At 56.5% G+C, this 15,422-nt stretch overlaps 1 protein-coding gene across 1 annotated transcript; it reads left to right on the forward strand.

Annotated features, from left to right (window-relative positions):
* Positions 1-47: 47 nt before the first annotated feature.
* LOC119714685 (antigen WC1.1-like) lies at positions 48-9,412 on the forward strand. The gene is made up of 13 exons (XM_072030450.1): positions 48-591; positions 1,843-2,151; positions 2,375-2,689; positions 2,798-3,124; positions 3,205-3,519; positions 3,645-3,985; positions 4,457-4,490; positions 4,579-4,887; positions 5,251-5,286; positions 5,556-5,696; positions 6,361-6,456; positions 7,159-7,311; positions 9,234-9,412. The coding sequence occupies exons 1-13, from the start codon at positions 48-50 to the stop codon at positions 9,410-9,412; spliced, it is 3,099 nt and encodes a 1,032-aa protein (XP_071886551.1).
* Positions 9,413-15,422: the final 6,010 nt, after the last annotated feature.

The raw sequence follows: 15,422 nt of genomic DNA on the forward strand, positions 1-15,422 counted from the left end.
TGGGCATGCGTAGGGTCAGGGGGCCACTGGGGTGGGAAGAGGGGGTTATGAGGGCTGTGGGCAGTAAATGGCCCAGAAGGGCTGGAGTTGGGCACCCCCAGAGCAGTGCAGCCCATGGACAGAGGAAGGATCCCCCCAACACTCCAGTGACAATCAGTGGGGACAGGGCTCCCACCCTTGGGCCTGTGACTCTGCCTGGGCAGCAGAAGGAGCACTCACAGACCCACCTTGTGGGGCTCAAAGCTCTCCTGACCCTTCCTGTGTTGGTGTTTGAAGGGACTGCAGAGGTGAGGCTGGTGGATGGCGGCAGGCGCTGTGCTGGGAGAGCGGAAGTGAAACACCGGGGTCAGTGGGGGACTGTGTGCAGTGACCACTGGGACATGACCGATGCTGCAGTGGTTTGTAGGCAGCTGGGCTGTGGGGTTGCTCTTGAAGCTCCTCGGAGTGCACAATTTGGGCCAGGATCTGGTTCCATTTGGATGGATGATGTTGAATGTAATGGCAAGGAGTCTGCTCTGTCTGACTGCACACACAATGGCTGGGATCAAACAGACTGCGATCACACTGAGGACGCTGGAGTGATATGTTCAGGTAAGGACTGAACTTGTTCCCTACCTCTGGGATGAGGACACTCCTAAGGGACCTGGCTGTGACCTCAGGAAGCAACGAGTGGACACCAGAACATGGCTCTGTGTGTCAAGTTGCACTCTGAGCTGGGTCTGTCACTGCTGGTGTCCCTTGTCCCTGGAGAAAGCCCAGTGGGAGCACACTGAGCCTGGCCCTGAAGCTGGAGCAGCCAACTGGGGAGGTGCCTGGCGCTGGGAGAGGAAAGCCCCCACCATTCCCCATTGTGCTGCCTGGTTCCCATCTTTCTCCTCCATTCACCCAGGCCCTGTCTGGCAGGCTGGTCCCTATGCCAGGGGAATCTAGAGCAGCTCCCCCAGCCACCAGCAGCCTCAGGGAAGGGCGTGCAACGGCCCAGGACATTTGGGTTGTACCCCCAGCAGCCAAGAGAACCTCGGCCAAAGCAGAGGGGCTGCTCAGAAGGCAGGAGCACTGGGCTTGAGCAGAGGAACATGGTGGCAAGGAGCACCCTGTTCCTGTCCTGGGGTCACCCCATGAGTGCCAGCCCCTAGGGACACGGCCCCTCTAAGACATGCTGACCCACTGCCCAGCCTCTCCTGCCTACCCTGTGCCCCAGGGGCTGTGCCAGCACCTCCTGGCTCTCCTCGGTGCCTGCCCTCATACCGGGAGCTCGTGTCAGCCCAGGGTTGCTCTCTGCCTGCTCTTTTGCTCTATGTGTGGCTGGTGGGTGGGGTCATCCATGCCCAGCACCACACTTTGTCCCTGTCTGAGGACCCCCCCCTTTACCTTCTCCCCAGATGTGCCCCATCTAACAGCACCTCCCCAAGAGCTCCAGCAGCCCCTGGGGACAGGGGACTTTCTTGGAAGCTCCAAGGGGTTCCTCAGCCTGGCCTGAGCCCGGCGGGGCAGAGCCAACTGCAGCAGCCCCCAGTGCCTGGGCCCCTTTCCATGGGTCCACATGCTGTGAGTGCTGCAGTGCTGGGGCCGGTGCTGGGCAGCCCAGGGGCTCCAACCAGCAGCAATTAGTCTGAGTGGTGCCTGTGGCTGGGGGATGGGAGAGAGGGCAGCCCATGGGTACTGGGCTGGATTCAGAGGAGCAGCAGGGGGGCCCTGACCTCTTTGTGCCATCAGCACCCGCTGAGAGCTGCTGGGCTGACCGTGGAGCTCTGAGTCTGGCCACATTACCGATGAGGTGGGAGGTGGGCACGGAAGTGCCAGAGGGCTCTGGGAACTCACAGGTCTCCTTGGTTGCTCCAGGATTTGTGCGGCTGGTCGGAGGGGACAGCCCTTGCTCAGGAAGTCTGGAGGTCTACGACAGGGACCAGTGGAAAGCTGTCTGTCACTCCCACTTTGGTGCCAAAGCTGCCGAGGTGGTGTGCAGGGAGCTGCAGTGTGGCACAGCCCTGTCTGTCCATGGGGCAGCTCAGCTGGGAGAAGGGGCCGGTCCTGTCTGGGACAGAGAGCTGCAGTGTGTGGGGAATGAATCCACCATCCTCTTCTGCCCCTGGGGGACCTCCAAGGACAAGGCCTGCACCCACAGCAATGGCACTCATGTGATTTGCACACGTAAGGAATTGGGTAGGGATGGTATCCTCTGGGGTTGTGGTTGGGGGCAGGGTGGGCCCTGGGCTGTGCTGGGTGGGGGACAGGTGGGGTGAGGTGGTGGTCTGCAGCCCTAAAATTAGAGTGCTGCTGGAGGAGAAAGGCACGCTGTCCCTTTGGCCTCTCCTGCAGCTCCTGTGGGAGCAAGAGCACAAATGTGGCCTCTCTCACCCTCCTTTGTCCCCAGAGTACACAGCGTTCAGGCTGGTGAACGGCAGCACAGCGTGTGAGGGCAGGGTGGAGGTGGAGGTGCTGGGGACATGGGGGACCCTCTGTGCCTCCCGCTGGGACCTCTCGGACGCCCACGTTCTCTGTCGGCACCTCGGCTGTGGCTTTGCTGAGTCCATTCCTGGAGGAGGGCATTTTGGGAGAGGAACCGGCCCCGTCTGGAGAGACTCGTTCCACTGTGACGGGACTGAAGCCCACCTGGGGCAGTGCCCGGTGACTGCCCTGGGGGCCTCGCCGTGCTCCCAGGAGAACGCTGCTGCTGTCATTTGCTCAGGTGAGTGCTGGGCAGTGCTGCAAAGTCCATTTGGCCCTGGAGTGTGACACGGCCACCCACAGCTTTGGACCCCATGGCAGTGCCTGGCTGAATTTCTGCTCTCACCAGGCCTAACTCACCCCATGCCCCTGCGGTTGGTGGGCAGAGGGAGCCGGTGTGACGGGCGTGTGGAGGTCTTCCAGCACGGGACGTGGGGCAGAGTCCTGGATGAGCAGTGGGACATGCAGGAGGCCAGCGTGGTGTGCCGGCAGCTGCAGTGCGGAGAGGCAGAGGCAGCCTACACCCCCGTGAGGGCCGAGCGAGGTCTGGGCCCCGTGGGTCTGCGTGGGGTGCAGTGTGCAGGGCACGAGGCTGACCTGAGCCTCTGCAACACCTCCCTACCTGAGAGCACACCAGCAGCAGGGATCATGGAGGACGTGGGGGTCGTGTGCCAGGGTGAGTGGTGCTGCACGTCCCTCAGGTGTGGGTCTGGGAGTGCAGCCAGCCCCTGACAGCCGGGGTTCTCCCCGCTGCAGGGAGCCGGCGGGTGCGGCTGGTGGACGGGGCTGGGCGCTGTGCCGGGAGAGTGGAGATCTACTACCAGGGGCGCTGGGGCACCGTCTGCGACGACACCTGGGACCTGGCCGACGCCGCCGTCGTTTGCCACCAGCTGGGCTGCGGAGGGGCCCTGGAGGCAGCCGGCTCTGCTCGGTTTGGGGAGGGCTCCGGGCAGATCTGGCTGGATGGCATCAACTGCTCCGGGGCCGAAGCTGCTCTCTGGGACTGCCCTGCCGAGGCCTGGGGGCAGCACGACTGCGGGCACAAGGAGGACGTGGGAGTCATCTGCTCAGGTCTGTGCTGGGAGTGGGGCTGGGAGCTGGGTCCGGTGAGGCCGGGGCGTGGGCAGAGCCAGGTAGGGCCAAGGCCATAAGTGGCTGACATCCAAGGACATCCCTGGGGCCTTTCCTCCTTCCAGAGTTCATGGCCCTGAGGCTGGAGAACAGCGACGGCTGCTCCGGGCGCCTGCAGGTTTTCTACAACGGGACGTGGGGCAGCGTTTGCTCCAACTCAATGACCACCGAGACGGTGTCACTGGTGTGCAAGGAGCTGGGCTGTGGGAATGAGGGGGAACTGGAAACAATCTCAAATTATGAGAAGCTGTCTGGCACCGCGTGGCTGGATCGCGTGGAGTGTGGGAAGAACAACAGCTCCTTCTGGCAGTGTCCCTCTGATCCCTGGGATCCGCAGTCGTGTACTGACCGCCGAGAAGAGACCCACATCACCTGCAATGGTAAATCTGAGCCATCAAGGCACCAGGTCCACTTCCTCACTGGGTATGGTGAAATGCAGAGAAGGAACCAAGAGTGGCTTTGACTTTCCTGCTTTAGACCCTGTTGCTACTGGTACACAAAGGTGATTTCAGCTCTTGGAGCCACCCATGTCCACCAGCAGCAGTCAACATGTGGGCTGCCCTCAGCCCCTGGGGGATGCAGAGGCATCTCCAGGCAAGGTCTCAGAGGAGACCATGCAGGGCTTTCAGGAGTCCTCCCTCCAGGGACAGCCTCCTGCTGCTCTGTGAATCAGGGACCCTGTAGGGCCAAGCACTTGGGTCCCCCCTGCAGTACCGTGTGTGTCCCCTGAGTGAACAGGGTTCTGCTGCTGCCCTGACCCAGGGAGCATGGGGACGTGTGAGCAGAGGTCAGCCCTGCTTTCTTCTGCATGACCCCTAGAGAAGCCCTTTTCAGCCCAACTTCTCTTTCCTTTGGGACATGGACAGAAAGGCCACAGGTGGCTGCATGCCCCAACTCCACCAGCTGCACAGGTAGGGAGCTGCCCCTGCACGTGCCCCCCCTTACCTGGCAGGGCTCCCGCAGCTGTCCTGGTGCCATGGGACATTTCTGCCTCCCCAGAAAGGGAGAAGATCCGTGCCGTGGGAGGCAAGGACGGCTGCTCGGGCAGAGTGGAGATCTGGCACCGCGGCACCTGGGGGACGCTGTGTGACAATGCCTGGGACATGCGGGACGCCGAGGTGGCGTGCAGGCAGCTGGGCTGTGGCTCTGCGGTCTACGCCCTGGGCCAGGCTGCTGCTGGAGAGGGGACGGGCCCCATGTGGCTGATGGAGTGCAGGGGGACGGAGCTGTCTCTGCAGGACTGCTGGGCCCAGCCAGGAGACAGAGGTGCCTGCCAGCATAAGGCAGATGCGGCTGTGCATTGCTCAGGTGAGCAGTGAGGCTGGGAGACATGGCTGGGGTCTTGGCAAGGAGCTGGCTTGGGCATCTGCTCTGCTGTATCCTGGCATGGCCCCAGTGCAGGCCCAAGCAAGGGTGTTCCTGCAGAGTGGGAGGCTGGTTGTGGGTGGGGAGCAGCCTCTGTGGGGCTGGATGTGCCAGCACATCCCCTGGGCTGCCTGCACTGTCCTTTGAGCAGCACAGAGCAGTGGTGCTGGGCCTTGTCCCTGCCACCTTGCTCAGCCCCACAGAAGGGACAATTCAGGTGGCAAATTTTGGGGTCATTTGCCAGGGAGGCTGCCTGGTGCCACAGCCCCAGCCTCTCAGCCCAGCTCTCCTTCTGCTCCCCTGCAGCTGCACCCAGGACAGCAACTCCCCCCCCACAAGCAGGTAAGCTGTCCTTCTCCTGGGGCTGGGTCTGTCCATATTCACGCTGTGACAGACAGCCAGGGGAAGGGGCTTCTTGTTGGGCTGTGAGACTCCCAGGAAATCAAGGGAGCTAGGAGAAGTCTGTGATGGACCCAGCAGGGTGGGACCTGCCCCATCACCCAGCCCTGTCCCTCCCAGCCCCTGCTGCCTTGTGTGGTTAGGAGTGGCATGTCCTGGCCCCAGCCTCTCCCTTGTCTGATGCTGCCCCTGCCATGTTCCTGCCCTTGCAGATCCCCCACGGAGCCGTCCGACCACCAGCAGCGAGAGACTCTCGGTGCCTGTTGTCATCTGCATCATCCTGGGGGCCCTCCTCTGCCTGCTCCTGGCCCTCCTGGCTGGGCAGGTGCGAAGCGCCAGGGCTCGGCGCAGAGGTGGGTCCTTCCCCAGTGGTCCTCGGGGGGAGATGCCTCCTGTCAGGGCTGGGGGTGCTGGGGGTGTTGGTGTCCTGGGGCACAGAAACAGAGCCGTGTGCTGCCTCCTGCCCCATGTGCTGCCCCACTGACTGACAGACCATGGGGCACCAGCAGAAAGAGATGGAGAGAGCCCAGAGCCTGAGGCATCAGTTCTGGGGTGAGAAGAGAAATGTGAGAGCTGGGCTGGGTGAGAAGGGGAGGATGCACTGCTGGCAGTGCTCTGGGTGGCTCTGGCAGGAGGAGCATGTGGCAGCGGGGTCCATCACCATGGTGTCAGCCACCCCCCAGCAGGACATGGGCTGTGCTATTGATGTGTGGGGCAGAGATGGAGCAGATCCATGGGGAGGAGAAATGTGGGAATTGGTGCATGGTCTGCACTGGGACTTGAGCCGGGGACCAAAGGGGCATAAAGGCTGTCTCCAAATGTGAGGCTGACTCTGTCCCAGACCATCTCCATGGGGATGCTGCCCTCCCTGGGGATGTGGCTGTAGTGCCAACACAACACAGTGGGGCTGTGCTGTGGGGACAGCCCTGTGCTGGCCTAGGGAATTTTGCTGAGGGAGCCCAGTGGGGTCCTGTCCCTCTCTGCCCATGCCCAGACCAGTCCTGCCTCTGTCCCCAGGCTCCGGGAGAGCTGGGGAGCCCTTCCCTGAGGCCGTGTACGAGGAGATCGCTTACAGCCTGGCGTGGGAGAAGCAGCCGAGGTTCAGTCTCTCAGGTGGGTGTATGCTCCTGAAGGGGCACTTTCTCTCTGCCTCAGACCAGGGCTGTGTCCTGCAGCTCCTGCCCATGGTCCCTGAAATGGTTGGACCATGACGTCTGTGGGAGAGCATCCAGGCATTGGCCCCCACAGAGGAGTTTCCTCCACACCAGCTCTGCCCATCCCAGAGGGGACAGCCCCTCTCTGCTGGGCCCTGCACCCTGGGGACATCCAAGGGCTGAGTTAAGTGGCTATTCCAGGGCAACTCTGGGAGCCCCTATGAGATGGGCTCATCCTAGGGTAGCAGGGGTGGTCTCCTTCCCACTCTATCCCAGCTCTGTGGCTGTCCATCCCCAGCAGTGCTGACCACAACATGGGGCAGCAGGGATCATCCCATAGCACCCACTGCAGCTCTCTGCAGCCTCCTTTTCAGAGGGGTCCCTGACCCAGCTGCAGCCCTACCCCAGACACATGAGGAGGAGGATGGTCTGGGGCCAGCTGCAGGGATAGAAGGGGAGGGAGAGGAAGGGCTCCATCTCTCCTCCCTGCAGACAGACAGACAGCAGTGCCACTGAGTGCCACTTTCAGAGCTGGAGGGACGAGGGCTCTGCTTTGGCCCTGACACCAGCAGCATGTCAGCCCTGTGTCCCTACACACCCTCCCATCCTCTGCTGTGCAGAACATCTCTTCTCACTGCCACCACCTTCCCTCTCATTTCAGATGTCCCTGTCCTGCTTGGAGGTGACCCAGCGGATGGCTACGACGATGCTGGAGAGGTTTCTGACCCTGGGGAGGATCCTGTCCCTGGACAGGGGGACTGGGAAGTGCCCAGGACACCAGAGGAAGGAGCTGGGCCCAAGGATACAGCCACAGGTGAGAGGGCAATGCAGAACTGCCACTTCCTAGGTGCCAGGAGAATCCATGAAGTATTTAGAGCCTGATCTCCTGACATGGAGAACCTGGACTGAGATATTTCCAGGACGCTGGTGGATGTGCCAAATGTCTCAGGCTTCTGAGGAGGGGGAAGGTGTTGTACAGCCCTGAGAAGAACCCCATAGGATCAACCACAACAGCCTGCCTTGATGCTTACAGGGGGAAGGCTGCGCTCCCGGAGACGTGCTGAGGACCCTGGAGCTGATGGAGACATCTTGTCCCCTTTTCTGGTACACATGGGCTATGATGATGCTGAAGAGATGTCTCTGGCATGTCCCCATGAGGACACCCAGGATGTGACACCGAAGTCCAGTGCACAAGGGTCCCAGAGCCCCATGCCAGCAGAGCCCATCCCTGCTGAGCAGCTGGATGCAGCCGGGAAGGAGGAGAGCTCAGTGTCACTGGGAGAGCCGTGAGTGCCAGGGAACGGTCTCCCTTTTCCGGCAGTCAGCAGACATACACGGGTATTTCCTGTCTTGGTATTCCCCTGTTTTTGTGCTTTGTGTTGACAAATGTTTATATTAAAACCCTCTGGGGGGGGGGGCTTTGTCCCAGATCCATTGCTTTCCTGCCCAGGTGTTGGGGTGTCTCTCTGAGGCTAACCAATTGGAGTAGAGCTCAAAGATGCAATAGTGGGGAATGGTCATTTCTTGGGACCAACAGGGTTGGGATCAGGCTGTAGGGCTGCCAGAACCCCCAGTCCCTAGACACTATTCCTACTGACAGAGGCATTTCCGTCCTGTCAGCCACAGGCAGTTTCCAGCAAAAGTGGCTCTGTGTGACGCCTCATGATGCACTCACTGGTAGTGCCCATCTTCTACAGCCTTGGGCCCTCATGGAACCCAAGGATTCCTGCCCAGCACCCACAGACAGAGGAACCTCTCCTGCAGGATCAGAGTGGCGAGAAGTGTTGGACCCCTGGGCAGGACTTGGTACCCAAACTGCCCTCTCTGATCTTGCTGGTAGGTCCTCCCCAGCTCTTCCCCAGCAGGTGCCTCCGCTGCAGGCTTAGAGATGCTTTTGGTAGTAGAGTGGTGGGCTGCAGGGGGTGCTGGATGGTCTGGAACATCTGTTTGATCCATTTGGGTCAGCTGTCCTAGCTGTGTCAGGGACACCTTCCTCTAAATCAGATTGCTCAAAGACCCATCCAGCCTGGCCTTGAATACTTCCAGGGATGGGACACCATCCAACAACCTTTCTGGGCAACCTCCTCCAGTGCCTCACCACCCTCAGAGTAAATGATTTCTTCTTAATATCTAATCTCAATCTACCTTCTTTGAGTTTAAAGCTATTTCCCCTTGTCCTATTGCTACATCCTCTAATAAATTCTCTCTCTCCAGCTTTCCTTTATGCCCTCTGGAGCTACTGGAAGGTTGCTCTACGTTCTGCCTATGAAGGCCCAGGTCTTTCTGTTCTTAATTCCTCTCTTCTCCCTCTTCATAGGAGAGATGCTCCAGCCCTCTTATCATTTTTGTGGCCCTCCTCTGGACTTGCTCCAATGGGTCCATGTCTTTCTCACGTTGGGGATCCCAGAGGTGAACACACTATGTTAAGTGGGGTCTCACAAGTTAGGAAGAGAAAGTGAGAATCACCTCCCCTGACCTGCTGGCTGTGTTTATTCTGATGCAGCCCTGGATTTTGCTTTCAGGGCTACAAGTGTATATTGCCTACACACGTTGAGATTTTCAAGCACCAACACCCCCAGGACCCTCTCCACAAGGCTGCTCTCACTCCCTTCTCCACCCAGCTTGTATTTATGCATAGGACTGCTTCAACCCATGTGTGGGAGTTTACACTCAGCCTTGTTGAAGTTCATGAGTTTCACACAGGCCCACCTCTCAAGCCTGTTATGGCCCCGCTAGATGACACCCCTTCCTTCCAGTACGTCATCCTCACCACACTGCTTGCTGTTATCAGCAAACTCGCTGAGGGTGCACTCAATCCCACTGCCCATGTCACCAAAAAAGATGTGAAATTGTGCCGATCCCAGTACCAAGCCCTTAAGAACACCATTCGTAACAGATCTCCACTTGGACATTGATCTGTTGACCACAACCCCATGAGTGTGACCATCCAGACAATTCCTTATATCCACTGAGTGGTCCATCTGTCAGATCCATGTCTCTCCAATTTAGAGACAGGAATGCCACATGGGATGTGTCAAATACTTTGCACAAATCAGGTAGATGATGTCAGTTACTTTTCTCTTACCCACAAACACCGTAACACCATTGCAGTAGGCCTACAGATATGTCAGGCATGCTCTGCCCTTAGTGAAGAGGTATGGGCTGTCACCGATCACCTCTTTATTTGTCATGTGCCTTAGCAGAGTTTCCAGGAAGATCTGTTCCATGATCTTGTTGGGCTCAGAGGTGGGTCTGATTGGGCTAGACTCCCCTGGGCCTACTTTTATTTCCTTTTAAAAAGTTGGGGTTATGTTCTCTGTGTTACAATTAGTAGAAACTTCACTGCACAGCCACCACTTTTCAAATATGATGAGTAGTGGCTTTGCAACTTCATCTGCCAGTTCCCTCAAGACTCTGGGATTCATCTTACCGAGTCCCATGGACTTGTGCACCTTCTGTTTCCTCAGATACTCCCAAAACTGATCTGTACTCCTGAACAGTAGGTGGTTCTTCTCTCTCCCAGTCCCTGCCTTTGCCTTCTGGGACTTGGATGGTGTAGCTGGAGCTATTCCAGTGAAGAATGAGGCAAAGAAGTCATTGAGTACCTCAGCCTTCTCCACATCCCGGGTAACCAGGTCTCCTGTTTCCTTCTGGAGAGGGTCCATGTTTTCCCTAGTGTTCCTTTTATCACTGACATACTTATAGAAGCCCTTCTTGTTGCCCTTGAACTTCCTATCTAGATTCAATTTTACCATAGCCTTAGCTTTCCAGACTTGATCCCTGGCTGCTCAGGTGATGTCTCTGCATTTCTCTCAGGTTACCTGTCCTTGCTTCTACTTTCTGCAGCCTTCTATGGTGGTTTTATACAGGTGGGCATCTGAGCTTCATCACAGCTGCTCTATCACTCCCCCTCCTCTAAGGGTAAGGAGGAGAAAATATGATGAAACCAGTTCAAATGCTGAGATAAGGACAGGGAGATCGCTTAATAATTATCATCATGGGCAAAACAGACTCAGATTAGGAAGATATTAAAATTCTAACAAGCTAGAAAAGTGAGAAACAAACGAAAGAAACCCCAAACACCTTCCCCCCATCCACCCTCTTTTATCCCCTCCACTTAGGCGACACAGAGGAATGGGGGAATGGGGCTTATGGGCGATCTATAGCACTTCGTCTCCACCGCTCCTTCTTGGTCACTCTCTGCCCATGCTCTAAGGTTGGGTCCCTTCCATGGGATGCTGTCCTTCCTGAACTGATCCTGAGTGGGCTTCCCACAGGCAGCAGCTCTTCAAGAACTGCTCCAGATATAGCTCCGAACCACGGGTTCCATTCATCATGAGCAAACTGCTCCAACCTTGTCCCCCATGGGCAGCAGCTCCTGCCAGGTTGCCTGTTCCCGTGTGGGCTCCTCTCCATGGGCTACAGCTCCATCCTGGAATCTACTCTGGTGAGGGTTCTCCACAGACCGCAGCCTCCATCAGTGCAGGTCCACCTGCTCCACCGTGGTCTCCTCCATGGACTGCAGCATGGAGATCTGCTCCACCCTTGTACTCCATGGGCTGCAGGGGGACGACCTGCTCCACCATGGTCCTCAACACAGGCGGCAAGAGAGCTTCTGCTCTGGCACCTGGAGCACCTCCTTCCCCTCCTTCACTTGGCCACTGCCTGGCTATTTATCACTCCTCTCTCTCCCAGCTGCCATGTAGCAGCATTTATTTATTTATTTATTTATTTATTTATTTATTTATTTATTTATTTATTTATTTTCCCTTTCCTTAAATATTCTCTCAGAGAAGCACAGACAACATTGCTCACTGGCTCAGCTCTGACCAGTGGCAGGCCCCTTATGTAAGATGGGATAACTTCTGGATTCTTCTCACAGAAAGCAAGAAACTGCCTGTGTGAGCTGGGGTTGGAGTCCAGTGCTGTGAATAGTGGTTGCATGGGGCTGATCTAGGACCCCCTGGGGCAGCATCTGCCAGGGTGTCCAGAGAAGAGCCCAGCCCAGCCCCTGATCTGCTGGTCCTCCCTGTCTCTCCCAGGAGGCCAGCCCAGCTCAGCCCATCGCCAGCTCTCCACACCTACTTCTCCTTTCCCCAGCCCAGCCCAGCCCAGCAGCCCAGGCTGGGAAGGCAACAAAGCAGCAAATGGAGGAGTGGAGGTCAGTGGCAGTGTCCCTGCTGCTGCAATTTGCAGGAAATTCCCTTCCCACAGGCATTCTGCAACCCTGTACGCTAGCCCCGCTCCCCAGCACAGCACAGCACCACACTGCTGGCCCTGGGGTTCCTCAGGCAACACCACTGCAAACACACAGCACCCTGCTCTGCTCCCGGGACACCCCATGTCCCACACAGCCTTGCCCCAGCCCAGCACATCTGGGCTGGCCTGAGCAGCCATTCCTGCAGCCCCTGCCCATGCTGCCCACAGCCCCCCAGCTGGTGGTGTTGCTCTGCAGAGTGAGGGACTGTGGTGCGCGGGGCTGTGGGAGCACTCTGCAGGGCTGTGCTGATCAGACTGGGAAGGCAGAGCCAGTTGGTGGGGGGCACTGCCACTGACTGCCTCCCACACAAGTGGTTCCTTGGCCATGGAGGCTGCGCACAGAGAGCTGGCCTTCTTCAGAGTCAGAGACTCATAGAAGAGAAATAAGCTAAGCAAGGAGCCTCCTTCAAGTCTACTCCTTTGCAATATCCATGACAACAGCTCTAGGAGAAGATCTGAGCCTTAAGATACTGCCCTCAGAAGATCCCCTTTTATGCTGGAGATGCTGGTACGGAACTGTTTGTGTTAGAGAAGTGCCACTGGCCACAGTGTGAAGTGCCACAGGCAGGGACAGCCTGTGGACACAGGACTGCCACACAGCAGCACGGTGAGCAAGCAACAAGAGCAATCAGTCCTCACAGCAACACAAGGGCTCTGTAGGAGAATGTAGGTGGTGAAGGAAAGCACTTCTGGGCAGACCAAGCTGTTTGGCTCCCAGGCATTGCTGCTGTGCCAGGATTCTGTTTCCCTGCACCTCTGCACACAGCCAAGTGCCCCTGAAACTCCACCATAGGTCTCTGAGGGAGGATCTCAGGCAACAATTCGTTGCAACGTCCTTTCTATCATGCAAATACACAGAGAGCCTGGCTCCTTCACACCAAGTTTCTATGTCACAAGAGACAGGTAGATACTGAAATGGAAGAGGATGAAAAAATACATTTCTTATTCTATCGTGAATAAAGGAAATGAATTTTAAAATATAACACTAATATATATATATATATATATATATATATATATATATATATATATATATAGGGTCTGCATCTGTAAGAAGTTACCTTAGCTATATGTAGAAGATGGGTGGTTTATTGCTACAGAAAAATGTCCAGTCATCACTTTCCACATGGCATCCTTCAGCTCCTGGTTCCTCATGCTGTAGATGAGGGGGTTCACTGCTGGAGGTACAACTAAGTACTGAACTACCAGCAAAAGATTCAGGGAGGAGGAGGACAGAGATTGAGGTTTCATGTAGGCAAATAATCCAGTACAGATGAACAGGGAAACCACAGCCAGGTGAGGGAGGCACATGGAAAAGGCTTTGTGTCGACACTGCTCAGAGGGGATCCTCAGTACAGCTCTGAAGATCTGCATATAGGAGTAAAGAATGAAAAAGAAACACCCAAAAAGTGAACAAGCAGTAAAAACAACAAGCTCAATTTCCCAGATCAAGACATCTGAGCAAGAGAATGGAGGATCTGGGGAATTTCACAGAAGAACTGGTCCAGGGCATTGCCTTGGCAGAGGGGGAGGGAAAAGGTATTGACAGTGTGCAGCACAGCATAGACAAAAGTAATGCCCCAGGCAGCTTCTGCCATGTTGACACAAGTTCTGCTGTCCATTATTGTCCCGTAGTGCAGGGGTTTGCAGATGGCAATGTAGCGGTCATAGGCCATGACAGTAAGGAGAGAAAACTCTGCTGAAATGAAAAAGAAAATGAATAAAATCTGAGCAGCATATCCATAGGAGGAGATGGTCGTGGTATCCCACAGGGAATTGGCCATGTTTTTGGGAACAGTGGTGGTAATAGTGCCCAGGTCAATGAGAGAGAGGTTGAAGAGGAAGAAGTACATGGGGGTGTGGAGGCGGTGGTCGCAGGCTATGGCTGTGAGGATGAGTCCGTTGCCCAGGAGGGCAGCCAGGTAGATGCCCAGGAAGAGCCCAAAGTGCAGGAGCTGCAGCTCACGCGTGTCTGCAAATGGCAGGAGGAGGAACTCTGTGGGGATGCTGCTGTTGGACATTTGCTGCCTCAGGGCATGGTTGCCTGTCCAATGAGTAATAGATAATGAAATGTTAGAGAGACTTTTCTGAGCCAAAACTAAACCTTATTTCATAGAAAACATCCTCACCAAGGCTGTATCCTCACTGCGTCTTCATCGCAAGGAGACTTGCTCCTGCCTGGAGCTCTGCATCTGTCTGCCTAAAGATGCCACAGAGACCATGAAGATCCTTTGTAGCCTCAGCAGTAACCAGTACTGCTGGTAAAGAACACCAGGGGTGCATCTCAGGCATCCACTGGCCAGAGGCATCTCCCTATTTACAAGTGCTGAGAAGGACATCCACCAATCCCACAAGAAACAAGGAAGGTTGTGTTGGTGCTGTCTGCAGGCTAAAGGGTGTGGAGTGAAGTTGTGAGGTTCCTCAAAGACCTACACATCTCTTTTAACTGTAATGCTCTATGAGTTTAGGTCCCTTCTACAATCCTAACAACACCATTATCGTCTCCCTAACTGCCATCCAAAGCAGGATATTAAAAAATGAGACCTCAGAGAGTGCCATCTCTTCAGTTACGGCAGGTGCTGTTCTTCCCTTTCAAGAATCTCCCTCAGAAATGCCCTGGTGGAGCTGGGGAATTATGAGGAGCCTGTCCCATGTAGCAGCCCCCTGCCGGGAGCAGGACCCTGCTCTACCCTGGCTTTCTAGTCCTTCCAGCCACAGCTTCTCCCCGCAGCAGCCTGGGCAGCTCCCCGGGTAGGCTGAGTACTGAGCCTCCCAGGCAGCAGAGGCCCTGCCCTGGCACACAGCCCCTGGGGCACAGCAGGGACCCTGCTCTGCACCACAGCCCTGGACACCCCTGCCTGCACCCTGCTTGCACAGCCTGCAGCCGGTTCCGTGAGAAGGAACCCTCATGCCCTGTCCCTCTGACAGCTTTGGTAGGTAATCCCTGCTCTGGAGCTTGACATTCTTCTCCTGTCCAAAGAAACTCTGAGAGTCCTCCTGAAAGATCCCATAGGCTGTGGGATTTGCCATCAAATCTGCAGATGGCACCAGGAACAACAGCTGCATTGCCCTGCAACCACAGACTTACCCTGTTCAGGGCTGTGAAGATTTGTCCTGCAGTGAGCTCTCAGCATCCTCCCTCCACACTGCCTTTAATATCACCCTCCCTTCTGTCAGTCACCCTTGTCCCCTGCAGGCAGTGCCCCCAGCCCTGCTGCGCTGTGCAGAGAAGCTGCTCCTGGGCAGACCTGTCTTTCTGTCCTCTACCAGGAGCTCCCGTTGGGCCCAGGAGCCCGACCCAGCTGAGCAGCAGAGGCCCAGCCCAAGGCAGTGGAATCACCCCTCTGGTGGCTTTGGTGATGAGCTCATGAACCTCAGGCACTGAGTGGAAAGTGAAGAACTCTCTCAAGAAGTCCAAGTCAGATGCAAGTTTTCTGCAGTTTCCCCCCGAGGGCCAGGACTGATATAGCCTCCCTTGGAGCTCATTAGAACCAAGCATTGGAGGCAGTGAGGCCAAGGAGACAAAGGCAATGTGAATTTGACACTGATCTTTGGAAAAACTGGGTGTGTTTCACCAAGCACAAAGGCTGAGCCTTGATCCCTGGCCTCTGGGAAGAGAGATCCTTTCTCTTTACACATTGCTCAGAGCTGTTTCTGGGACAGTAG

The sequence above is a fragment of the Anas platyrhynchos genome, chromosome W (assembly GCF_047663525.1).
Source record: "Anas platyrhynchos isolate ZD024472 breed Pekin duck chromosome W, IASCAAS_PekinDuck_T2T, whole genome shotgun sequence".
In the NCBI taxonomy this organism is placed as follows: domain Eukaryota; kingdom Metazoa; phylum Chordata; class Aves; order Anseriformes; family Anatidae; genus Anas; species Anas platyrhynchos.

Coding starts and splice junctions, on each gene's coding strand:
- LOC119714685 (XM_072030450.1), top strand. CDS start 48: ATGAGGGCTGTGGGCAGTAAATGGCCCAGAAGGGCTGGAGTTGGGCAC. Junction 2,690..2,797: donor TGCTGCTGTCATTTGCTCAG/GTGAGTGCTGGG, acceptor TGCTCTCACCAG/GCCTAACTCACCCCATGCCC. Junction 4,491..4,578: donor CAACTCCACCAGCTGCACAG/GTAGGGAGCTGC, acceptor CTGCCTCCCCAG/AAAGGGAGAAGATCCGTGCC.